We start from the raw sequence: 26631 nt of genomic DNA, 5'->3' as shown, positions 1-26631 counted from the left end.
CCAATAGCTAAAAGTAATTTTAACCTCCTTATACTGAAAGCGAATTGTCTCATAATATATTATTTTGAAAGAATTTTACTCAACATTCTTTACAACGAAACAACTGTGTCCACGATAAAGAAAGCATCGATTTTTAATAAAATATTGCTAATTTTTTGAGGCCATCAAGGTTCATCGAAGCCATAAAAGATTTATGAAAGTTATAAACTAAATGAAATTTGTAACTTTTTAAAATATTTAAAATTTTAAATCTTATGAAAACTTAAATTTTTAGGACTTTACAAAGTTCTAAACATTGTAAGTATCATACAAATACATTTGAAGATGAAAAATAAAATATAGCAACGGATTACTTATTAAAAGGACATCGAAATTTACTAATGCGATATTTTGCGGTAAGTAAAGGTAATTCACATTTTTTCTTCAAAGGTAGATGGATTTATGTTAATTTGTATTAATTTTTTTTTTTTTGAAAATCATTGAAACTCTAAAAACTAGTACAACCACTATGACGAGACTCAACCGATTTGGCCAAGTAACTCAGCCTCTCCAGGGCGGCTTTATATGAGTGTTTCTTCTGGTAAAGCTCTAAAGAGCTAGTTAAGCCTAGATAAGCATATGGCGTATAATGTGCTTCCTTTCATAACATTTTGAACACTTTAATAAATTGATACATGAATTTATTTTATCTCATTTATACGGTTAAGATCCATGTTTAATCCTCTTAATCAATGGGTAATTAAATTTATGCATATAACCACAGGTCCAAGAAAGAACAATTCACCTTTGGAATCTATTTATTAATGATTGCCCATATTTTTTATTGTTTTGCCATTTTTAGAGAATCTATGAGTTTGTCTTTTCGTTGAAATTACTTATATAGTTAGGAAGAGAATAACTAACCTCCAAGAGAGAGTTACCGATTTTAAGTTGTTACTTTTTTTTAAAGACAAGTATAAGAAAATCCAATATTCATGGCTGTCAGGCTGAAAATATAAGTGATCTTGAGGGACTAATAAGAACAACTCTCTCTCTCTCTCTTTTTTAAAGTAACTCTCGTAGTAATCGTTCATTTTTCGTAGGTTATCTAAAGGTGCGGACTTTAGTTAAAATATAGAGTGAAAGGGTGGTAGTCCATGCATGCCTAAGTTGTAAGTTTCCCACTTATGACTTTAAAAACTAGGAGGCTATCATCCCCATTGAATTACTTACTCAAAAACAAAAAAAAATTCTATCGGAAGTAAAGTATTTCTTAACTGCCTTAAAAGACAATGTCTCGCTGCCCGAAATCAAAATTGGTAGTAATTGCCTTTAAAAAAACAATATCACGCTGCCCAAAATGGTTCTCCCATTTGTAGAACCCCTTTGAGGCGCGCACGCATATGGAAGGATCAAGATCTCTCACCCACCTTACCTTTTCGTTTGAGGGAAGTACAGTATAAAAAACAATTTATATTTGGAAATTCATACGATAATTGCGTAAGATAGATATATTTTTCTTTCTTTTAGTTAACCATCTGGCGCGAATTGCGTCTCCCTCGGTGTGGGGTTATCGGATCTGATCTACTTTAGTGTCGAAGATGTAAATTGTGCTTTGGCAAAATCCAATCGCAGAGGCCGTCCCTCCACCTCCTGTCATTAAGAAACTACATTACATTTGCGAGCTTGCGGGCACAAAAGATTGATGATGGAGAAGGTGTGTTGTTGTTGTCACTACGACTTACTGTTGCATTGAAGGTGGCAACGGCAGAGCAGGCCTGTTCTGCAGTTGCGAAGCTAACAAAGCCAAAACCCCGGGACTTGTTGATGTTGCCCTGTTCATAGACAACCATGGCACCCAAGACGCCCTCCACCCCTCCCTTCATGAATGCCTCCTCCAACTTCTCCGAAGTCACACTCCATGCCAAGTTCCCAACATACACCTTGTGGGGGCTGTCCACATACTTATTCACTCTCGTTCTTGTCCCCATCATCCTTGTCTCTCCTCCTCTCGGCACCTCCGGAAAATTCACTTTAAGTGTTCGCCCACCTAATTGCTGCATGCAAGCACACTTTCACTCAATCCGCTAAGCTTATTACTACTACTACTACTACTTCGCTTATTACTACTACTGCTTCTCTTCTCTCCCAATATCAGTGATTCAGAGTTTTGGACAGAGATTAAAATCGTTCTTACTGATCCATGTAGCATCCTTATGGCGTTACTTGCATCTTCAGCAGTGGCCATCGTCACAAACCCGAAACCCCTGCTCCGGTCTGTCATGCGGTCATATACCACCTGCAAACTTAAAAGTAGTGAGAGAAAAAGCAGATAGATCGCAACACCCTATCGATGTCATGGCGAATTGGGGGAGTTTGAAAAGGAAGATGATGAAAGATTTCTGATTGCCAACCTCTACACGCTCAACAGTACCACATTCTTGTAAAAGTTGAGAGAGTTGGGGGGTGGTGACAGAGTATGGGAGGTTGCCAATGTATAGCCTCCTCCCATCCTCTGCCTGCCGTCGCATTTGCTGGAGGTGCTCATCTTCTTCTTCTTCCTCCACTACATTACCAATGTCGTCTTCATTCAATGACAGAGAAAGAGAAAGGGAAGAGGGAGCGGCAGTGAAGTTCAGGAAGGGGAATTTGCTTGCCCAAAGGGAGTTGTGTCGCAAGGACAAATTTGGGAGAAGAAGAACGGTAGGCCTTTTGGAGGAGAGGTATTTGAGGTGAGTAGCAACCATAGAAGAGAGAGCAGTAGCTGCCGCCATGGGAGTGAGATCAGTCCATGGAAGGAGGGAGGAAGGAATACAATAGAAAACACTATGGACCACATATAAACGTTATCTCTTCACCATGGCCTCCCACCCCATTTTTACAATCTCTCTCCTCGTCTCTCTTTCAATTTCCGTCCCCACTCTCCCTTGTCCGCATTGTATCGTTAGAAGCGGTGGTTTTAAGAACGGATCGGTGCTTTGCTTCGAATCGGGTATTCCCAAAATCCATTCGGATTGGTAAATCGACATTTCAAATTTGAAATCGATCAATCGAATTCGGTCTTAAAAAAATTATTAAAAATGCTATTTTTTAGAAATCTAATAAAAATGAAGGTACGACATTAATAACTTTTATTTTTTTGCATCAATATGCTAATATTGAGATATTTTTTCCCTATATGAAGATTCTCATCAAATATTTATTAAAACCTAATTAAATACAATATTATACTTTGAAATTAAGTTATTAGTTTGTGTTTTATTATTTTATCAACATTTTACTAGACAAATAAGAATAAATTTGAAATTTATCTTATAATATAATCTAATTTACAACTATAGCAAAAAATAATACATTGCATAATTTATAATATAAATAAATTAATAAATAAAATATAAGATTTGATTATCAATGTAATTAGTATAATTATTAATTATCGTACTAAACATGATTCAAAAAAAAAGGTATGACCCTAATAAAAAATAAAACTAAAAGTTCATTAAGTACTTAGAAACTTAAAATCCTTTTTTTTTTTTTTTTTATAAATATTGATACATTATAAAGTGAAACATAATATTTTAGATCCTTTTTTATTGTTCAAAAAGAAAATATTTTAGATCCAAAAGTACTCCATAAGTAAGCTTTTTTACCTAAGGAATTAAATGTACATTGTGATCTTGCAGGTACGTGTGCTCTTTTTCACCACTTGTGTCATGCGTGTCATGTACTTTAATATTTATGTCAATATATTTGTTTTCCTATTTAATATGTCAATATATTTGGCTCTTCGAAATAGCAGGACTTGGGATTTGGTAGAGTTGTCAAAGGGTACGAAAGCGATTGGCTGCAAGTAGGTGTTCAAAATCAATAAAGAGATTGATGGAAATAAGGAAAGGCATGAGACAAGGCTAATGTATCAACTTTCTTGAAATTTTTGCATTGGTTGTCAAGTTAGACTTCATTAGGTTGGTGCTTGGGCTTGTTGCATTGCGTAATTTGGAACTTGAACAAATGGATGTAAAAACAACTTTTTTACATGGTAAACTTGAACAGGAAGTGTATATGCAACAATCGGAAGGATTTCTTGAAAAAGGAAAAAAAATGTTAATATGCAAGTTGAAAAAATTCATATATGGAGCAAGTATCAAAACAATGGTGTAATACTTTTAACATGTTCATTGGTCTTAGATACCAAAGTAGTGAATACGACCATTGTGTTTATATGAAGTTTTTTTATGATGGTTCTTATTTAATCTTAATATTGTATGCTGATGATATGCTTTTGGCATGCAAGGATAAGGTTAGGATAGATAAGCTTCAGGGATCTTTGAGCAAGAGTTTTGAAATGAAAAATCTCGGGATGGCAAAACAAATACTTGGAATCGAAATCCAAAGACATTGACGGAGCGTGATTTTGTGACTTTCACAAAAGGGCTTTGTAGAAAAGATGCTTGATAAGTTTGGCATGAGCAAGGTAAAGCCAGTGGAGACTCGATTAGCTCCTCATTTCAAGTTGTCTTCCAAGCAAAGTCCAAAGATTGTGGATGCAAAAGAGAATATGGCTAAGGTGCCACATGCAAGTGTTGTAGGAAGCCCAATGTTTGTCATGGTGTGTATTAGATTGAACATAGCATATTTGGTTGGTATTTTGAGTCGATTTATGGTAAATCCTAGAAAAACTCATTAAGAAGGTACAAAATGGGTGCTTCGTTATTTGAGAGGCACGAGTGATTATGCCATGACATTTAATAAAGGTTCGAGGCATATTCAAAGCTATGTTGATACAAATTATGTCGATGATCTTGATAGAGGAAGATCAACTACCGGCTATGTTTGAAAATGGACCAGTAAGTTGGATGTCTAAGCTTCAATCATCGGTGATATTATCCACCACTGAGGCGAAATACATGACAGCAACCGAAGCAAGCAAAGAAGCAGTTTGGCTTCAAGGCCTTATGGAAGAATTGGGTATCAAGTTTAAACTCATGGAAGTAATTTGTGATAATATGAGTGCCATTAATTAAACCAAGAATATCATTTATCACACGATGACGAAGTACATACTAGTATGATATCATTATGTTCGACAAGTTGTTGAATAAGGGTTTGGTTCGGTTGGTGAAAGTTGGAACTAAGGAAAATGTGGCAGATATACTCTCGAAGAAGGTTCCGATAGAGAAGTTGGAATGACACCTAACTTCTCTAGCTTCATGAAGAAGTAAATAGGGGATTATTAGCAAGGCGAGTAGGAGATTGGCTATCAAGGAAGAGATTGTTAAATGGTGATAAAAAAATCACCTAACATGCTTTTGTATTTTGCCAATTTGTTTGGGGGCTTTTTTGTCACTAAATTAAGTGACTTTTATCAAAGCAAAAAGGGGAATATAGAACATACGATTCACTCTTCTTTGGGTTTACTCTTCTCTCTCTCTAGAAAGATATTGGGGCTCTTTTGGTTGTGTGAGAAAGAGAAAGAGGTGAAGAAATATTTCTTGTTCAATTTTGGGAGAAATTGTATGAGATTATATTGCTCGTGTCCTTAAATCATTCGAAGTGAAACACATGGTAAATTGTGGTTTTGGGTGATTACAAGGAAAATATTTTGGTGAGGGATTTTATCAGATTTATCCATTGAGGTAACGTTGTATCCCTTTGTAAATTCCTTTTTGATAGAAGAAGTACTTGTCGGCTTGCCTGTGGACGTAGCTCCACGAGATGAATCACGTTAAATTCGTGTTGTCATTTATCTCTATCATTTTTTCTCATGTTTATGTTTCTATCTCTAATTTATTTTTCCTAAATTATTGCACACGATCCTTGAGCTTATTATTAGATTATTGGTTTTACATATTCTGAGTGTATGATATTAGGTGATCGATTAAATTGGGGCTTCGGGTATTCGAATCTCCAACAATACGTACCGGGCTAAAAAGTGTACAACAATAAAGAATATAAAACGGTTTCCAAAACTACATCTAAAATAAAATTAAACAAAACACTATGATGTTTAAAAAGTAGGAAAAAGATAAATTGGAAAAATCAATTTGTGATTAAGAATATTATAAAAATAATCTAGAAAAAAAGAAAAAAAAATAATAATGAGTATGCGACGCCAAAATACTTTTAAATTTTTTTCCAGAATGATAGAAAACATTAAAAAAACAAATTACAAATTTTTTTTTTGAATTTTTTTATATTTCCTTTTAAGATCTTAAGTTTGACCACCAAAACCGGGCTTAATTGGACCCGCATAGTGGGCTGGTCCGAGTAACCTGGGTGGGTTTGGGTTGACCCACCAGTTTTTGCAAACAATGATTAGGAGTTTCTATTATATTGGATTTGGTTGAATTAACTAGGTTAAATATGGAGTCCTATTAATATTGGGAAGTACGTAGTTTTGATAAGGATAAATTTATGAAAAAAATTGAACTGAATCATATTTAAATATGATAATTATGGAGTGGTTCAAATCTATGAAAAAATTATGCGGAGGTACACCGGTCTAATATTTATATAGACTTGTGCTTTTTTATTATTTTATTTTTTTTTTTCTAATTTTGCCTCTCAATCTAATGTTAAAAATATCGAAATATTTTTTATTTTATTTTTTTACATGTACAAACCTAACTAATATGGAAAACATCGGATCAGCCAATACCTCAATTTTTTTTAAAGTGCACGTAGACATCAGCCGGAAATTTCTAAGAGGGAAAATTTTAATCATTCCACCCTTCATCTCCGGCTTCAAAATTCGAAAAGCTGTTTTTAATCCACATCAGCCAGTTCCCATCTATTTAAAACCTCGTATCAAACCCTTTATGTCCATGGTGGTCGGGGCCCTAATGTACCCTTACAAATCGTTAAATTTCGGAAAAATTTCGTGAAGTTGAAGAGCTTTAGTAGACTTACCATTGGTCGGGGCCCTAATGTACCCTTAACAATCGTTAAATTTCGGAAAAATTTCGTGAAGTTGAAGAGCTTTAGTAGACTTACCATTTTAAAAAAGAGGATAACAAAAAACTTATATACTTCTCATTATCTAACCGTCCATTCTGAATAGAGGGATAAGATTGTCCCAATGACAATGTCACGTCTCTATACTATTTTATTTATTTTTTATTTTTATAAACTATTTTGATATCAAATTTTGGATGTCCAATCCTCTATTAAACTCACACTAACGAAAAAATATTAAAAAATATTTTCAATAAAATAAAATGACCAAAATACCTTCGAAAGTTTCAAATGGTATTTTGATCATTATATTTTATCGAAAAATTATTTTTAAATATTTTTTTATAGGTGCGTCCCAATGAGAAGATGACACGCATCAAATTTCATATTCATATGATTTGTATATAGAAAACTAAAAATAAAATACTTTAAGATGTCGGATCTAAAATCAAATAGTGAGTGGCTCTCTTGATCAAAATCGAACTGCTGGATGATAAGAGAAACATATATCTTTATGTTGTAGGGGAAATATAGAAACCTTTTCCTTTACAAAAATAGAGAGTGCACATGGATAAAAAAAAGTTATTAAAAAAAATCACGGTCTAGTGAATCACCTAGAATACAATTTGGTATTAGTGGAAGAACTAGTTGGTAGCGGGGCGGTCCGAAGTTAGAGATATCAAAACCCTACTATTTGCTTTCGTTTTAGAAGTTTCATTAAAGAATTATAAGATGTTGGCCAGTCCAACATCGGACAGGTACGTACACTTGAAAAAAAAAAAAAAAAATGGTATGATGTTTTGTGAGGGTTAAAAAAAAACAAACACATGGACCTCCATGTAATATTTGCATGAAATTGGCAATTTCCATACTAAATATGGCACGGGCTTAATTTTTCCTATAATTATTTAGCATTAAGTTTTATCTTCATAGGAAAGTTACAAATGGGCGGGTTTGAGGTGAGAATCGCATTCGGCACCAGCTTACAAGGCATTGCCTAGAGAGAGAGAGAGTTTAAAGCAAGGAATAAGGAATAGTTAGTTGAGTTGTTTTATAAACCTCTAAAAATCAGCGCACTCCTGGGGTGTTTTAAATGAGTGTGTTGCTTTAATCTCGGCGTTGAGAAAGGAGAACCAGGGTCTTGGTGTGTTGCTTTAATCTCGGCGTTGAGAAAGGAGAACCAGGGTCTTGGTGTGTTGCTTTAATCTCGGCGTTGAGAAAGGAGAACCGCGTGAAAATTAAAGGTGGATCTCTGTCTCTCATCTCATCTAATGTGGCAATAATAATGGGGTGAGGCCCACCGAAAAAGAAAAAGGGTTGGACAGGAGAGGAGGCACGTGGGTGAGCACCGACAGGAGACAGCACGGATACGTTGCAGGTTAACGCGGTGTAAAAGAGGTTATAACCCCTTCCACCCCCAACCTCACCCTTGTTCTTCTCCTCTCCTTCCTTCCTTGCTGTGATTTTGAGAAAGCAAGAAACAAAATGGCGAGGTCTCAGCTTCTCTCGGTGGCCGCTGTCCTCTTCTTGTTCTCCTCCGCATTAGGCACCCCCACACCCAACTTTGAGGTAGAGGGCCGCGTCTACTGTGACACCTGCCGCGCCGGCTTCGAGACCTCCGCCACCACCTACATCAAAGGCATCCACTATCCACTTCCTCTTTCTTTATCTCTCTCTCGATCATGCAGAGTTTTCATTTTGAGCACAAATAAAATCTATCATGGGTTTGTAAATAAGTTTTCTCATTCTTTTTGGCTCTTCTCTTACTAGTTTGGGCATCTGAATGAATGACTTTAGTTACCAAGGTTGAACAACCGGTTCGCATTGCATTTTATTTTTAATCGGCAAATTTCACAAGAGATTTATTTGTTTTTAAAAGATCTATTGCCAAATAAAAAATAAAAAAAATTGATGCAAGCAGTCGCCGCCTGATCTTACTTCTTTATTCTTCAACGCTGATGTGATGTGGGTGTTTGTTGTCTAAATCACAGCAGATCTAACTTACAATATTTTCTTAAATCTTTATTTGATGTGGGTGTTAGTTGTCTAAATCACAGCAGATCTAGTTTACAATATATTTTCTTAAATCTTTATTTGGAGCCACTCATCCGCCCACCACTACCTCATGATGGTGGTAGTGGTGGTGGTGGTGGTCTTAAATCGTGCAAGTGTACATTCAAAGAAACACAACTCTGATCCCCCATTAAACTGTACATGTTCTATCTATCTATACTCGATTTCTCTCTCGAGGGCGAGGGCGAGGGGGCGTTGGAGTTCAGCGAGTCGTTCCATTCCCTTATGTTTGATGGTGTGGTTGGTGATGACCAGGTTCTACGGTGCGTTTGGAGTGCAAGGACAGAGCAACCCACCAGCTGACCTACAGCATTGAAGGCGTCACCGATGCCACCGGCACCTACAGGCTCCCCGTGTCGGATGACAGGCAGCACGAGATCTGTGAGGTAGTGGTGGTGAGCAGCCCGGAGGCAGGGTGTGGCAAGGCCATGTTGGGCAGGGAACGCGCTCGCGTTCTCCTCACCCACAACAACGGCATCGTCTCCAACACCAGGTACGCCAATGCCCTCGCCTTCCTCAAGGACGAGCCCCTCCCCAGATGCGCCGAGCTCCTCAAGCTCTACAAGGAGAAGGAAGAGTAGACCGACCGCAGTCCCCTAAATCCTCCCTCCTTCCCTATAAACAAAATACCATTAGGAGGATCTCTCTTCCTCCCTTCTCATTTTCATTTCCTTTCCCCATTCCCACATCCACCCACGAGGCAGAAGAACCCCTTTTTTTTTTCTTTTTTTTTGTTTCTTCTTTTATATGATAAATATGTTTCTCTTGATAAAAGAGTTGTTGTTTGACTGATTGGATGATCGCTTTCTACCCCGTTTTGCTTCTGTATTAATATATCTCTCCACTAATCTGGATCTTTTCTTTATTAATATCTCTCCACTAATCTGGATCTTTTCTACTAGAAACATTTTGGTGTTTCTGCCAGACAATGGCAGCGTGTGGATGGATAAAGGTGTGCTAATGGAAAATCAATCATCTGGAAATATGGATGTATAAATTGGAGAGGGACTTGGAGGATCCTAGTCTTCCAATAAGCAAAAACAAGATTTTGAATATTGTTAGCAGTCTTGAGTGCAACCCTAATTTGGTTTCTTCTGAAATGATCATACATAAGAAGATCTCTCTTCGGATTGGGAGTATCCACCAACCAACACTGAGTGGTGGAAGAGTGGTTGACGTGCATATAAACAGATTCTGCATCTCATCTCCACTTGATCCGTTGCAGGTTGATCGATACTCTCTATGGGGCATTTGAATATGGCTCTGAAGTTCTTTGTTTCCATGTGCTTGTAGAGCCCCACCAATCTGCAGCCTCTTTTCCTGATCCGAGGCTGATGATTTGTTCCATTAAGGCCTTCACAATGCAATATGAGATCAGTAACTTGCGATGAATACCCTGGTCAACTTTGTTTCTTTTTTTAGATCAACAATTTAGCCATATGAAATAGGTTAGGGGAATATGAATACATGAATATCACTATATAGAAGTTCTCAAAGCATCCTGACGAGAAGAGAGGGTGTGTTAGTCAATTTGTAGTAAACCAGGAGCATGCCTTTTCTTTTCTTTTTTTGAAATTGTTAACTTTGTATTGAGGGTGTAAAGGAGTACGAAAAATGGCAACCCAACCAGGATGCACTATACAGAACTTGCAGTAAAACCCAATGTCACAATTGAAAGTGGGCTATTAAGAAAAAGCTATACAACATAAATGCGAATTTAGGTACAAAAGGATTAGACTCGACGCAGAAGAAGGACCAGGGTTGTGCTTAGGGATTCCCCTTGTTCCATTCAATGAGGCTCCTTCTCTAGCGAGGTGATATGCTTTCAAATTGGCCTCCCACTAACTGTAACGCAGAAGAAGGACCAGGGTTGTGCTTAGGGATTCCCCTTGTTCCATTCAATGAGGCTCCTTCTCTAGCGAGGTGATATGCTTTCAAATTGGCCTCCCACCAAATGTGTCTATATGAGACTTGTAGGAACCTGCAAATATAATGGATATGGTTAAAAATGTGGAGTAATCTTCACAGGCATGGGGAAGAGCCATATGCCAAGGAGATAACATTCTTGGAATCTCCCTCTACAACCAAAATTGGGCCCTAGACTGGGTTGCCATTGTGGAGTTGGCCTGACCAATTGGTAGGGAGAATGAGAATAGCGTCTAGCCTTCGTGGTCTATAAGGAGCCTCTAATTCCGACACGGCCTTGATTGCCCAAAGAACTACCATCGAAATTGGGTTCTGATTGTCCTAACTCAGCCCTTGGGATGATGGCTGGTCTCAGGTTAAGCAAAGCAAGGCAAAGCAATTTTGGAGAAAGTCAGCAATGAGGCTGAGGCCCTTGGGATTCTGGCAGGTCTCAGGTTACAGCAACGCAAGCCAATTTTGGAGAAAGTCAGCATAGGAGAAGTGTTTGAAAAGATTGTGGTTGGAGGCCCAGAAGAAGATCAAGGATATGATACTTTCGTTCATGTCTGCTAGGGTAGATTTGATTCCTTGAAAAGTTCTATTGTTTCTCTCCTTTTAAATTACCCACATGGCTCTTGCCATTGAAGCTTTCCAAAGAAGTATCCCTGACGTCGGGCGTGGTAGAGTGAGGTGTAGATCTGAGGTCCTGATCGTGAAGTTACCCATGTCCACTCAAATCGTCAATGCAGGGCACTCCACAAGGCGTAAGCTATGTCACAATGGAGAAATAGATGGTCGTCAATTTCTTCCTCTTCCAAACACATGATGCATTTGTTGGGAAAAGGGATGCTCCTCCTTTGAAGTTGGTCGATGGTGATTGCGCTGAGGGCTATGGTAACCCAAGCAAAGACTTGAATTTTAGAAGGGATAAAGGCAAGCCATGCTTTGGAGCATATAACTTGGGCTCTTGCTGGAAGGGGAAGTTGCGCTAGAAGGACCTAGTAGAGAGAGGAAATAGAGTAAAGGCTAGAGGGGTTGGGGGACCAGATAATAATGTTGCTACCAGTGCAGGAATAGGGAGGAGGATGGAGGAGGGCAAATACGGCCAGGAGTTTGGCATCTCTTCATTTGTATGGGATCTCCTGAAATTATGACTGCTTTGGAAGAACTCGTGATCTATAGTTGTTCCGCCACGGTGGCCGAGGGTCCCTTACCAGGAGGTACAATCTAGGGAATAGTTCTTTTGAGGGAGTGTCTCCTACCCCCAATAGTCATATCACAAGAGTCATATCATAAGAGGATTTGGTTCCCTTCCTTGGGGTGAAAATGGATGTTGGCATAAACAATCTCGTAGCTTCATTTGATGGATCTACATAAACCTGAAGGTTGGTTAGGGGTTGGGAATCTAGGAATCCACTGGCTCCTCTTCTTCTACTATCCATTGTTCTGCTGTGTGTGTGACAAATATTGTGTCCAAATCTATTAGCCCATAGTCTTCAAGCTTCCTTCTTATTTGTCGCTTTCGGAGGTTTAAGTTGTAATGAACGTAGACTAGTTTATGAAGCTTCTCCGAAGGGAGTCGATTCTTTCTAGTAGTGTGCAACATTGGAAAGAACTCCAGTTTTGCTCACAGTCAGTAGCATAACATGTCTGGGAGAACACCTTGATTGCTATCCTCTTTAGGTGAGGTGCATCACTACCATATATCTCCTACCATTCAGCAGGATTAAAATGCAAAAAGCATTGTAAGGGAAAGAACAATTCATAAGATTAAATATATGAATGAACAAAAGATTAGTTAGGGGATAACTTGGATCCATCTTAGTTCGAGAATTCCTTGCAAGTCTAGTTCCGAAAGATCCTATAGCATCCCTATACATAGCAAGCTAAAACAAAATATTTCGTTTTAGTGCATTATTCCTCACAAATATAACAACTCAATCAAGTTCTTACCGAAGTATTAACTAATACCTCTTGTATTACTGCTACCTGGTTTCGATGGCTTCTCTCCAACTTGGCAATAATGTATCTGACTCCTTCCATAATCTTGTGGGGTTGTTCAGGTGTCAAATAGAAAAATTTTGGGTTGTAGTAATAACTTAAAAAATATATAGATAGAGAAATGTCTTTTAAAATTTCATAAAAAATAATTTACAATGAAACATTCTAATGATATAAATATATATTTACCTGCATAATGAATTAGATGTCTAAATTTGGTGTTCCACCTTTTTTTTATAATCTCGATCACTTTACTATCAAAACTACACTTCTCCCTAATAGCTGATTTGGCCGTCTCGATACCTTCATAAAGGATGCCCATGGTAGCTTCTTGTGAGCATCGACCATTCTTAACACCGTGACCAAAAGGGCAGTGGCCTCTACGATACTGGAACATCGAAACTAGAACCTCCTATTTAAGACTATGCCGTCCACTTTTAGCTCCGTACTGGACTTTGAGAGGCGGTCATTTAACCACTCTTCACTAGTAAACAATCTCTTATTGCACCTTCAGATTCCCGAATGGAGTCCACAACCAAGTAATCTGTTGCAAAGCGGGTTATGGCAGGCCTAATTATCTCTTTTTTCTTAGACTAATCTCTGAACAGAAATAAAATTTTAGAATAGTTATATATAAATCTTGACACCAACCTCACTTCTTATAGAGTCTCCTTCACAATTTTGATCTCACCAATCTCCTCTAACATAAGATCGATGCTGTGTGCAGCACATGGGGTCCATACTAGATGCTTCCTCTTATCCATCAACTTGCTGCTCGCAGAAACACATGCACGTGTATTGTCCATAATAAACTGGAATACATGCTTATATCCCACCTCCTCCACTATTTGATCATATAGTCGTACGTAGAAGTTTGCATCATTTTTTATCCCTGATACGTCTTTGCTAGACAAAAAAGCTGTACCTTTTGGAGAATAGATCAAGAAGTTTACAAACTCCTTTTTGCTAACTTTATTCAACCAACCATCACTCATGAGAATAATGCCTATTATTGGCCAACTCTGTTTATATTCTTCAATCCACTTTCTAACTTCCTCCACCTCTTCATCCAATATTGGCCCACTGAACTCATATGCCGTTGGGGGTTTTACCCCGGGCCCGGCTCTCTGGATTGCATTGACCATAGGTGGAAAATATGGGTTATTGGCTGCATTAAAGGGGATCCCTTTATCGTAGAATCATTTTCCTATATATCTGCCCAACATGTTTTTCGTATCTTTCACCATGCCTTTGAGGGTCATCTGTTCTAACTTAGGCCTTGAGAGAAATGGGCCTATACAACCATGACCTGCAACACTGACACTCCTAGATAAGCTAGAAACAATTTATTCAACGTCTGATTCATCTTGATACATATTGCCACCAACCCCTCCATACATATTTGAGCTGGGCCCACCATACATGCTTGAGTTAGGCCCGCCATGCATGTCTGAGCTAGGCCCACCATGCATGCCCATGTCATAACCACCAGGCATTCTAAACCCGCGTTTCCTCTGGTATGTTTCATGTAAACTAATTCTTGTGGCCATCCCCAAGTCATTATTATATTGCTCTTCTGGATCATTCCTGCTTGATGACGTATATAAACTAGCTATATCCTCATCCATCCTCTGCTTTGCAATTTTTTTTACCTTTGGTAGCATTGAGAAATGCTGTCATCTGTTTTCTTACATTATTAGGGACACTATTGCACGCAGAAAAATCTCCTTTAACCCCTGCCAAGTGTTACTTGAACCTATGCACCCCACTACTTATTACTCTTTGACAGTAATTACAAATAATTTTGTCTTTTTTGTTGGGATCACGTCTGACCTCATGTTGCCATGTTCTGCAGATCTTGCCATGGTTCAACTTTAAAATGTAAAATGTTAAAAATTAACCTGACAGTTCAACATGAGAAATAATCACCATGTGTAATGATAATATGTAGGGGTAATTCATGAAGTTATATTTGTTGTTAATGCGAAATATTTCTATTGACAAAAATATTTTAATTCCTACTGGGAAAAATAATTTATTTATACATCATTATAGATAAAAATAGCCTATATCAGCTACTACATATAGAACAATAAATTTACATTGATATAATATCAATAAAAAATATATTTACAATGGTATAGTAATTCACAATGCCAATATATATGGACTTGTCACAAATCTTCATTTCGACAAACATGAATTAGTTCCTGCTAAGAAAACAAAAATATTTATGCAACATTATAGATAAAAAAAAGTCTGTATAAGTCACACTTAGAATCAAGCAAAAAATTACATTAATATAGTCATCCATAATGCCACTACACGTATATTTGACACAAAACATTTACAATAATATAGTCATTCACAATGCCACAAATAAAATTTACAATGATACAGTCGGAACAATCCCAGCTCGATTGAAATGATGACAAATAGTCGTACATCTCAATTACAAATATGCAATCTACAACTCAATTATCAAGAACATACATTTTTTACATTAAAAATTTAATAATAAAATTGAAAATTGCAAGATAATATAATTATCATACATGCCACGATTTTTTTTTACAATGATATTCACTTTAATTCTTCATGATAATACAGTTTAACAACATGTATTTTTTGCATTAAAAATTTTAAAAATTAAAAATACATTTTTAATGCAAAACTGCATTAAAAATATAATACAGTTTAACAACATGTATTTGTTAATGTATTTTTGTGCATTAACAACAAATTAAAAAATACAGTTTTGCATTAAAAATATAATAACATGCCAAGATTTTTTTACAATGATATTCACTTTAATTCCTCATGATAATACAATTTAACAGCATGTATTTTTTGCATTAAAAATTTTAAAAATTAAAAATACATTTTTAATGCAAAACTGCATTAAAAATATAATACAGTTTAACAGCATGTATTTGTTAATGTATTGTTTTGCATTAACATCAAATTAAAAAATACAGTTTCGTATTAAAAATATAATAACATGCCATGATTTTTTAACAATGATATTCACTTTAATTCCTCATGATAATACAGTTTAACAACATCTATTTTTTGCATTAAAAATTAAGAAATTAAAAATACTTTTTTAATACAAAACTGCATTAAAAATATAATACAGTTTAACATCATGTATTTGTTAATGTATTGTTTTGCATTAACAACAAATTAAAAAATACAGTTTTGCATTAAAAATATAATAACATGTATTTTTTTGCATAAATAATCTATCAACATGCAATTTTTTGAACTAGAAATTTAACAATAAAAATTTAAAATATTGTTTAATTCCTCATGACAATCAAAATTTTTTTTTCCAAAAATCATGATTTCTCAAAAAAATCGATCATGAATAAATAAAAAAACAACACCCAGTTTTTCATAGACCAACCTAACATCAGTCATTCCAACTCAAAAATCCGTCTCAAATCGAATAAATTACAACAAATTGAATACATGTTTTGATAAACAACACTATAAGGAATCAAAGCCCTATAATATTAACACATTATTATCAAAATATTAAATAAAATCGATTGAATTGAGGAAAAAAAAAAAAAATGCAGTTCTTCACAGACATCAGTCATTCAATCTCAAAAATCAAGCTCAAATTGAATAAATCAGATAAAATTGAATACATATGATGATAAACAACACTATAACGAATCAAAACCCTATAAATTCAACACATTATTTGCAAAATATTTACTGAAATTGAGAGAATGGCGAAAAAAAAAAAAACTCAGTCCATTTTTTTTAACAGACATTAGTCTTATTTTGTCAAAAATCCAACTCAAATTGAATAAATATAATCAAATTGAATACATGTGATGATAAACAACACTACAACAAATCAAAACCCTATAAATTTATTACATGATTTGCAAAATATTGACTGAATTTGATCGCATGGCGGAAAAAAAAAAAAAAAAACACAGTTCGTACCTATTCTTCGTGCACTCGTGCCTTCAAACTCAAAATTGATATGTATTCGTCCAAGATAATCACAAATTATGAACAAAAAATTCTGACCAACACTCTTACGATCACTCACCCTGAAATTTTACAAAAAATGATGCATTCTTTCGCTTGAAATAAGTGAAATGGAGGAAACCCTAAAACTCACTCTTCGATCCAAATTTGTTGATAAAAAACAGCTCTTTTTAATTCGTTTTATTGACTGAAATGGATAAGAAATTTGAATTAAAGCCTGCAAGATTTATTCATAAGGCTAAAAAAGTTGAAAATCGATAACAAAATGACAAAAAAAATTGAAATCTCGTGAAAAATACTGTGCAGCCCGTGTTCTTGCAGGTGACTCGGTCTGACTCGCGATTCACTATTGGGAATCGCCCGGTTCTCTCTGGTCACGGGCGATTCCCGGTTTATTCGTGGAACCGGCTCGGTATCAGGTGATTCTCGAGTCGAACAGGGCGAGTCTGGCTCTACTCGGCGATTTTTTAAACCCTGCATTGAAGGCAGTATCCCGCCCACCCTTGGTTACAAGAGGCCCACCAAGCTGGGATTAAGGTGGGGGGGGGGGGGGGGGGGGGGGCATTAGGCTTTTTGAGCCATGCCATTTCAAACCTAAAGGGGTTGGGCCTTTAGTAACACTTTGGGTGTCCAACAAAATGGGTTTGTTGTTCGAGGTGATTTCATGGAGTACAAGAGAGTGGGTTTCAGGGAAAATCTCATCCCACATAAGGCTAGTGAGGAATTTGTCCAGTTTGGACAAGGAGGGAGAGAATGTGTGCTTTGATCATGCTCGCCCCTTGAAGTGGTATGTCAATGAGCTTGTTTCTTGAAATGAAGTCCAAAAAGTCCAACATTCCCTGCGATATCCTGGTACACTTGTATTTCTTTCAAAAGACCACTTAAGTTGAAATCTCCCTCGCGGCACCAAGGAGAGGGTGGGAGAGATGTTATTGCGTCCAATTCAGTCCATAACATATCATGGGTGGAATTCAAATTGGGACCATAAATAGGTGAGAATTTCCACTGCAGGCTATCTGATACCCTCAACAAGGCAATTGTGACGGAGAAATTAGCCACACAGGTATGGGTGAGGGAGTAGAGGGTTGGGTCCCAAATGATCTAGATGTCCCCTGAGGCCCCTTAGGCTTCAAGTGCTTCGCATTAATAAGGTCTAAAACCCCAAATTTGTTGAATGTGTAAGAGGGATGGTCGGGTGAGTTTGGTCTCAATGATGGCCAGTACTAAGGGCAAGTATTGAAGGCAAAAATCTTTAATGGAATTGCGTTTTTGGGGTTAGTCGAGATGCATCGCATTCCATTCTGGGGAGGGGTTAGAGGAAGGTACACTTCTAGGTGAGCACCTAAGAGTTCGCCGAGGGGAGAGGGACGACAAAGAGGGTACAGAAGGGGGTGAGGGTCTACTCCTGTCATAGGAGATGCCGCAATGAAGATTGGAGGGCTCCCTTGAGAGTGACCCATTCTTCATATGTCTGGTTTGTGTGTTGACTTTGAGAAAGTCCCAGAATTCCTTATACAACCCATCATATTTGAAACCCATCACCTTGACAACTTCATGGATGTCTCCCCGTGCCTGATCCATCCTATTTACAAAGTTGGAGTCAACAGATTGAGGGAAAGATACTTGGGAGCTTGCAGGGGATGTCAGGTCGCTGGTGTTGCCATGTGAGGGAGAGAACGTTGGTCGGCCTTGCCTCGATGCATTGTTTCAGGTTGATGAGAGTGGAGAAGGAAGACCAATGATAGAATATGAGGAGATCCTCACTGAGGGTGAGGGGGGCAGGTTGGGTGATGGATAGATGGGGGTGTCAGAGGGGGGTGAGGGGGAGGTGATGAGGCTGGGATAGAGACCAAGGGAGGAGGGTTGAAGAATTAAGGTTGGTCCTTGTTCCGCGACTAGTGTGGAGCCGGGCAGCAAGGAGCCTCGGGTGGGATTGAAGCCAAGGGGTAGGGTTGAGTGGGTAAGGGAAGGGAGGGGCCATAGGCATGTCTAACGGAGGGACAAAAGAAAGTTTGACAGTAGAGGGCAAGGAGTGGTGTTGGTAGTCAGCAAGAAAGATGAAATGGGTAAAGATGGTGGTGCCAAAGGAGAGGGTTGTGGAGAAGAGGGGTGGGGGGGAAGGTGAGATGTGCCTATATACAAGAAAGCCTAGAATGGGATCCGGGTAGAGGGGTAGAGAGAAGTGAGGGGCTGGTGTAGAAGTGAAGAGGAGGGGCGGGGAGTGGGTGTGGGGGAGGTGGAAAACCGGAGGGCAAGCATAAGGTCATGATTGGGCAGGGCAATGGGGTTCCAAGGGGATGGGGGAATGATGCTGGGAGGATAGAGGTTAGGGGCTCCCATGGGTGTTGCTGGATCAAAGCAGGGCATCGAAAAGAGGTGGGGGGCAGGGGGAGAGAGGGGGGATGGAGAGTGGCATGAGGGGGGAGGTTTGTGGGTGCCGGATCAACTCTAGGGGGGTTGAGGGGTAGTGGAGGGAAGACTTGAGAAATAAGGGAGCGAGGGATGAGTCTCCCACGCTGAAGGACAAGAAGTGAGAATTGCAGCCAAAGGACGAGAAGGTGCTTGATCTTATGACGGGGAAGTAAGTGGGGGTGGGTCCTCTATTGATGTGACTACCACTCTACAAGAAAACGGATGCGCATTAGCGCAACGGCTTTCGCGCTAGCCTGTTGCTTCTTGCAAGAAAACGGATGTACGTTAGTGCAATGGCTTTCGGGCTAGTTGCTTCTTGCGAGAAAACGTTGCTCTTGAGACTGGGACGGTGAGTTGGAGGTGTCTGAGGGAGAAGGGAGAGGTTGAAGCACCGAGATGAGTTAGATGCCAACTTTCTCATTGAGATTAAGTTCAAGGAGGGTTGATGTCTGGGAGAAGGGAAGTTTTACCCAGGGGTGGAGAGGAGCTTCGAGATGATGAATGGAAGAGGGCAAGAAAAGAGAAGTCCACCGACCTAACTTGGGGAGAGGAAGAGGAAGAGGGGAGGGTTGCGTGAGAAGCCTCAATTAATCTCTGGGATGCCTCGAGATCCCGCACTCTAGAGGTAGGGTGGCTATTCTCGCCAAGTGTCGAAAAGTTGGGGGATAGGGTCAGTTGTTAGGCTCGGCTGGAGGGCTCGAGGGTGGGAAGGTTTCCTCGCGTGCGGATGGATTGGCTGCATGCGAGGACACGCATCAAGTAGAAGTTGGGGGGGTTTCGCGGGTAGACGCTTGAAGGGGATTGGCGTGCCATTCATGTAAGGGTTGGGCCAGCTGGGAAGGAGAGAGAATGGGGAAAAGATGAGGGGGAGGGAAGGACTGAGGGTATAGGCTGGACGGTAGGGATGAGGGGTATGGGCCCCGATCTACAGTCATGATCTGGGTGGGTGGGATTTGGGCCCAGATTGAATGGGTTAGCTTTCTCATAGCATGGCGGTGGCCCCTACAGTTAAGGCAATGACAGTTAGTGATTCCCTTTCTTGCCGACCACCATGATCCAACCGTCTTGGTTAAGAGCATGAGCCTTACCAAGGTCCTTGGATTGTAGTCCCGTGTGTTATCAATGGTCGTCCTAAGCTTGGCCGGAGTAGGACTGGACGGTGGTTTCGAACCAGGCGGTGCGAATCCAATATTGGCCCTTGATTTCCACCCATAGAGAAGGGGGAATGAGATTAGGGTCAATGGACTTGATGAGGATCTGGATGGCTCCCAGGGGCAAGAAATTCGATGATTTCCAGTTGATTGAAGTGAAAGAGCCGCATGCCTCTTCTATCACCTTGAAAGTATCTTCGTGGCAAGTGTGAAGGGGGATGCTGAATGCACGCAACCATCTCTTCCATTTGGGTGTGGCTCCAAGCAGTCAAGGTAAGAGAAGCGCCTTTGAAAGTGGGTTTGCTGGCCTAGAGTGCTCTAAGAGCACTTTGGACGGATGGGAAGGTGAAGAGGGTGCCTCCACCTACTAGAGAAGAGAATGGCAAACGAGGTTGGATTCTTGCCCAAAGTTTTGGGTCCATTTTTCAGTCCCTCTCAAGTCATCTCTTTTTGGGTGAAACTAGTCGACCAGGGAGGATTCCAGACTTCCTCTTAGAGGAGAGCTGGGGTTGGTCCGGATAGAGATGAAGTTAGAAGAAGAGTGCCAAGAAATGGGTAGATTTGCAGAAAGCAATTGAGAAGAAAAGGTGAGGGCACCTGACAGATGAGCCGAAGGGTGAAGGGTTGACAAGTTGGGGACTAGCAAGTGTTTCTGGAGGGGTTGAGGATGAGGAAGCTAATGGGGGTGGGCTGAAGGTCTAGGGGGCTTGAGGAGATGGGCGTAATTGTGGTAGAGGGGAGGGAGAGCAGGGGAAGGATGACCCGCTGAAGGGGCCATGCACTTTAGGAGCATGCTATCCCCATCATCAACAAAGCACTAAGAGCATGCTCTCCCCATAAAATTGGAAAATCAGAGCCAAAGGTTACTAATACTGGCATGAAATTCTACATGTAAGACCATTTCCATATTTTCAAGAACTTTTCATTTTCTGGATTTCTTTTCTAAATATTACATAAATCTGAAACAAAAAAGGGGGCACGATCAAGCAATAATATAGTATCGGTTAACATTCCAAAAAGAAAAAGAAAAAAGTAAAAGACAAAGTCTTGGTTAGCCTTTCATCTAGGCCCAATAATTATGCAATATGCCTGTGAAGAATGTCATCGGTTAGAGGATCATATTGTCAACATACGCGCAGCATAAGCATTTATCTTAGGATTTCTCGTAGACTCATGCGGCAGGAAAAAAACTTCCTGAAGGAGATTATTATGTTCCCTTTTAGTGGAAGCATGTGCAAAAGGACAATTTGTTTCCATGGCAACTTCAACAAAAGGGATGAAGAGGTACCTTTAGTAGATACTACTGAACAAGTTAAAGATGGCAATCTTGAACCCATTAATGTCTTGTGTTGAATGAGTTCCTTTTATTAATGATATGCAAGCACTACCATCCACTGAAACTCATATGACTCCACTTTCTGCACCAAAGCGTCATCGGGTCTACTGGGTGTGGCTGCTGGTGTAAACACAGCTAGCACTGCTCTGCTGGTTCTTATTAGTGATTCATTAGAGAAGTGGAGACGAGCATGGATGGACATTATGCTATCCCAAAGCTGTGTTACTCCACGAACACCACTACCATGAGCTTTTTTTTTTTACCCATCGGGGTGGGAAGAGGGAGAAACCTGTTGATGTGCTCCGCATTACACATTCATAATTGTGACAAACTACTGGCATGTTCTTTACCAAACTTGTAAAGAAAATAAGTCAACCCTACCAATATGAACATTCTAACTCACACTCAAGGAATCCATCCTCATCGAGTTTTTATCATTTTTCTACATAATAAGAGGGCAGGCTTTCTATGCTTCCTCGAAAACTTCTATGCTTCCCTTTATCCAACCGTCCATTTTGAATGGACGGCTGAGATGGCTCCAATCACAATGTCACATCTCTATAGTATATTATTTTTAATTATTTTTCTATGAACTATTTTGATACCAAAATTTGGGCTTCCACTCCTCTCTTAAACTCGCACTTGTGAAAAATGAAAATAAAAAATATTCTTAATAAAATAAAATGACCAAAACTACCTCCAAATGTTTCAAGGGGTATTTTGGTCATTGTATTTTATCAAAAAATTATTTTTAATATTTTTTTAGGTGCGCCCCATTGAGAATATGACACATACCAAATTTCATATTCATACAATTTGTAAAAAAACTAAAAATAAAATACTCTGAAACGTCGGATCTAGTTCAAACGGTGAGTGGTTCACTTGATCTAAATCGGATGGCTGGATGAGGGGGAAGTATATATCTTCTATGTTGTAGAGGAAATATAGACACCTTTCCCTAAACAAGATAGCCAATTGAAAGAGGTAATGACAACTGCATTTAAAAAATTCATTTTCTTCACAAAATGGAAACTCATCCATAGATAGATTAGAATAGCGTCCAATCTCTGGCTATAATTGACTGAACACTAACATGTGGAAACCTGCTAATAAATGTCATCCATTACGAAGAAAACTCAGTCATTATCCAATTCTTTTGTAATTGCGACCTAAATCTTAGAAGAAAAGTACATCTGCCTATAGAAAACTTTCTTAGGCCATTCTCAAAAAAAAAAAAAAAAAACAAGAAATTTTTTAGGCCTTGGTATGGTCTTGATTGATCTTTCATCTGGGCATGAGGATTATGCATGTTACATGTTTGTTTAACACAATTCTCAAGAGGAATACCGTCTCTTAGAGCAATGTAGCAATGCAGCTGTGCAGCATATTTATTAATGATATTATGGTGCTTTTCTCACAAGAAAACAGATGCCTGACACCATGGTAAATATCCTACCTACTGGTGCCAATCTGGATCAGGGAAAGTGGGTCCATGTAAGTAGTGTACCCTGACCTGCGGCAAGCCTAATAGAGATATACACCAAGTGTGGGAGCATTGCAAAGATAAGATGAATTGTGACTTTTGAGATCAATTATGCTATTGTGCTCACTGTAGCCAGTGTTTTAACCTCTGACTCACCCTGGACTCAACCGCTGCCAGGGAAGAGTCGCTCAGCAAATCCGGAGTCGACTGGCCAGGTCTCATCATTAGAAAACTATACCTTCTGAGGAATATTGGATGGACTGTTTGAAGGTTCAGCTAGACTCGGGTCAGACTTGGGTCATCTGAGTCTGGCTCATCCGGAATGGGCAGGGTGCTGGTTGTGAACGACTTGTACGAGTCCTAGTCGGACACGCCGAATCTTTAGATACTGCTTGTGGTCATGCAGGATAAAGAGATGAAGAGTCAAATGGATTTTACATTGATGGATGAGGGAGGCCCATCTGAAAGTGCCAACTGCTAGGATTTCCTAAGCTGCACAAGGGAGCCAAGGAACTGATAGCAACATATGCACCTGAAAACCAGAGTCTGTGACATGGGGAGCATTACTTGGTGGCTTTGTATAAAATCAGGGTTCAGAAATGCAGAAATATTTGCTATATTAAAACCTTATCATGTAGGATTTCATATACTTGTGGCTGGAATTTATTCTGCTTCTTGTAACTGGACCAAAAGAGTGAGGGTGAAAAAGATGATGGAGTAGAAAGGGATCAGGAAGACATGAATTCTTTTCGGGCAATGTCTCTTACATTGAAGCATTAATGAATTATTTGAAATTGGACGAGATATTGATTAGGTTGAGGGCAGAAGGTTGCACGGCAAACACAGTGCATGTTCCATGGATGTTGAACAAGGAAAGGAGAGTGCTGTTGATTATCACAGTGAAAAGCTGGTCAGTATTTTTGGGATTATGATGATAGATGATGCTAAGTCAACCACTGGAATACTGAAGAACCTGTGTATGCAATGACTGTCATAATTATACTAAACTGGTTTGAATAGTGTTTTTTGAGAATATTCACTTACATCGTATTAAAGTAAAGTGTACAACAATTGAGGCACCCTTACCGGGTACCCTATACAAAAACGAGCCAAAAAAAGGAGATCAGCTACAAGCTCCAGGTGAAAATCCGATCCTAGCATTGGGCAGGTCATAGACAACCTTATGTGTCTGCTGCTGCATGGTCCCAATGATAGCCACATCCTTTATATCTTCATTGCTGGCAAAAGCCAAGCATACCTGCTCCGTGCTTGCCCCAATCAGGATGCCTGACGGATGCACATCCACCTCAACTCCCCCCCCAAAATGCAGGCCTATACTTGGGATGGTCACATCTTCATAACCTCTGAAGTTGTAGCATGTATCCAGCATGGACAGTGGCTCTGTTGAAGGGTATTCAGACGTCAACTTCTGGAAAGCAGTTCTCATCGCTTCATAAGCTGCAGGGGCCAGACGAGTTATCACAGCACCAGAGTCTATCAGGGTGCCTGAATTCTCAAACACTGCCCAACTTATGACCCACCACGCTGATTGCCTCGAGACCCAGAAAATACAAGGAGGGAGCTCGCAGGTTGGTCAACAATGGTGTGAATTGAGGAGAGAGCGAACCATGATGCAAGTCAGTTGTTTCAGGGCCCAGCGTGAGGTACCTCTGGGAGCTTGGAGTGGGCAGACAATAGAAGAATACAGCCCCATATTTCCCTCTGGTCTGGGACACTAAAGAGAGCTTCTCACGACCCAGCCCTAGTAGGCCGGCGGTGCGTCCGAACAGCCCTTTGTTGCATTGGCCGCACCCAAACAGGAAGGAGGGCACCACATCTGAGCTTGTCAAGGTGAGGCGAGGCGAGGGTGTTGTTCCCGAAAAACCCAAAGGAAAACGAGCCATCCCCATATGACTGAGCATAGACGCAGGTCGAGGAGGAGCATCTCGGGGTGTTACCGGTTGCAGCTGTAGCAAGAGCCAATGCACGGCTCACATTGGAGCCATGCAAGATCGCTACCAGTGTCAAAGATGAGGGAGAAATCTTTGTAGGGAGTGCCGAGGCCCACATTCACCACATAATTGGCACTCCCGAGGTCAGAGCCAGACTGTGCCGGGAGGGTTGCTCGTCTACCAGTGGTAGTGGTTTTGGCGTCGTGAATGGAGAGAGTGCACTCGTGATTGATCCCGATGCAGAGTTTCTCGTAGGATGGTTTGAGGGGGTTCAGGGTGAAGAAGGGTTGAGCGGGGCCCTAGTAAATGAACCACTTCCATCACCTTGTTACCTCCTCCTCTACCTGCTAACGCATGCATGAGTTCCCCCTCTATAAATACCAAACTAGTAATTCATAAAACTGGAACAGGCGGATTTTGCTTTTCTTTTATTTTTTGGATAGTTTATTAAATGCAGAGAAGAATTCAGAGCACATAATTTCTATTCACTGTTCTTCTCTTTGATGACTAGAATCTGCACATTTTACTCTTTTTTTTTTGGTATTATGATTAAGATTCTAGTTGGGCAAACATGTAAATCACTTTTTACATGTTTCCTACTGAATTGAAACTTACCACCCGCTGAATTATCAGAAAAAGTAAAAAACACCTACTATGGTGCTAAGCCTGAGGTTGGTAGAGCCACACAGATGTATAAATTCAACCAGGCCCCAACTCCAACACCCAATGCCACCGCACCCGCCCAACCCCCAACACCCAATGCCACTGCACTCCCCACATCCGCCCAACCCCCAACACCCTTTCCCCAACGCAATAAATAAATAAATAAATAAAAACAGTTAATTCAACGACCACCACATAAATTTACATGTCAAGAGAATATGGAAAAAAAAAACATTATGGCACCCACCCACCTTTGCTTTTGCAAGTGGCATGCGATGATAGCAACACTGAGTCTATGCGCACAGAATGAGTTGTTGCAGAAGTGTGCAGCAAGGAAATGAGAAGAAAGAGTGAAATATGGGCAAGATAAGAAATTGTTCCCATGGCACCACCAACAAAGATCTTAAGAGTTAAAGTCCTCATATATAGGAGGATCTTGTGCTGCACAAGTGAAACCCAGCGAGGAAGTCACCATTGAGAGGAAAGCTACAAGCACTAGTGTTAGGATCTAGTGCTGCACAAGTGAAACCCAACGAGGAAGTCACCATTGAGAGGAAAGCTACAAGCACTAGTGTCATATGTCACATAAGTTCCTTTTATTCTCCACCAAGGCCTCCCACATACAAATGTAGCCACCACATACAAATGTAGACCCCATTTTCTCCACCAAAGATAAGCCCTGACTAATTATATAACATCTGATCCAGATCT

At 39.6% G+C, this 26631-nt stretch overlaps 2 protein-coding genes and 1 pseudogene across 3 annotated transcripts; 1 reads left to right on the top strand and 2 right to left on the bottom strand.

Annotated features, from left to right (window-relative positions):
- Positions 1 to 1280: 1280 nt before the first annotated feature.
- Positions 1281 to 2851, bottom strand: CP33 (chloroplast RNA-binding protein 33). 2 transcript variants are annotated; one of them, XM_011629903.3, is made up of 4 exons: positions 2394 to 2851; positions 2177 to 2278; positions 1725 to 2036; positions 1281 to 1632 (listed from the first exon to the last, which is right to left on the bottom strand). In XM_011629903.3, the coding sequence occupies exons 1-4, from the start codon at positions 2751 to 2753 to the stop codon at positions 1564 to 1566; spliced, it is 843 nt and encodes a 280-aa protein (XP_011628205.1). In that variant the 5' UTR covers positions 2754 to 2851; the 3' UTR covers positions 1281 to 1563. The 2 variants fall into 2 exon arrangements, with proteins under 2 accessions (XP_011628205.1, XP_006857530.1); XM_006857468.4 differs by having other exon boundaries at positions 1594 to 2036; positions 2394 to 2849.
- Positions 2852 to 8405: 5554 nt separating this feature from the next.
- Positions 8406 to 9875, top strand: LOC18447370 (pollen-specific protein C13). The gene is made up of 2 exons (XM_006857469.4): positions 8406 to 8572; positions 9262 to 9875. Exons 1-2 carry the CDS (start codon positions 8419 to 8421, stop codon positions 9585 to 9587), a joined length of 480 nt encoding a protein of 159 aa, XP_006857531.1. The 5' UTR covers positions 8406 to 8418; the 3' UTR covers positions 9588 to 9875.
- Positions 9876 to 24196: 14321 nt separating this feature from the next.
- LOC18447371 (aspartyl protease family protein At5g10770-like) lies at positions 24197 to 26192 on the bottom strand (annotated as a pseudogene).
- Positions 26193 to 26631: the final 439 nt, after the last annotated feature.

The sequence above is a fragment of the Amborella trichopoda genome, chromosome 10, assembly GCF_054954075.1.
Source record: "Amborella trichopoda isolate Santa Cruz 75 chromosome 10, AtrichopodaSantaCruz75HAP2 v2.0, whole genome shotgun sequence".
Classification (NCBI taxonomy): Eukaryota; Viridiplantae; Streptophyta; class Magnoliopsida; order Amborellales; family Amborellaceae; genus Amborella; species Amborella trichopoda.
The sequence above is the reverse complement of the archived record's forward strand: the minus strand, read 5'-3'. Positions and strand labels throughout refer to the sequence as shown.

Bases quoted from the DNA above. Each gene is read 5' to 3' on its own strand.
- CP33 (XM_006857468.4), bottom strand. From the start codon at position 2,753: ATGGCGGCAGCTACTGCTCTCTCTTCTATGGTTGCTACTCACCTCAAA. The intron at 2,279-2,393 runs GTTGGCAATCAG...TTAAGTTTGCAG, and splicing joins GTACTGTTGAGCGTGTAGAG to GTGGTATATGACCGCATGAC. The intron at 2,037-2,176 runs GTAAGAACGATT...GCTTGCATGCAG, and splicing joins TAAGGATGCTACATGGATCA to CAATTAGGTGGGCGAACACT.
- LOC18447370 (XM_006857469.4), top strand. From the start codon at position 8,419: ATGGCGAGGTCTCAGCTTCTCTCGGTGGCCGCTGTCCTCTTCTTGTTC. The intron at 8,573-9,261 runs GCATCCACTATC...GGTGATGACCAG, and splicing joins CGCCACCACCTACATCAAAG to GTTCTACGGTGCGTTTGGAG.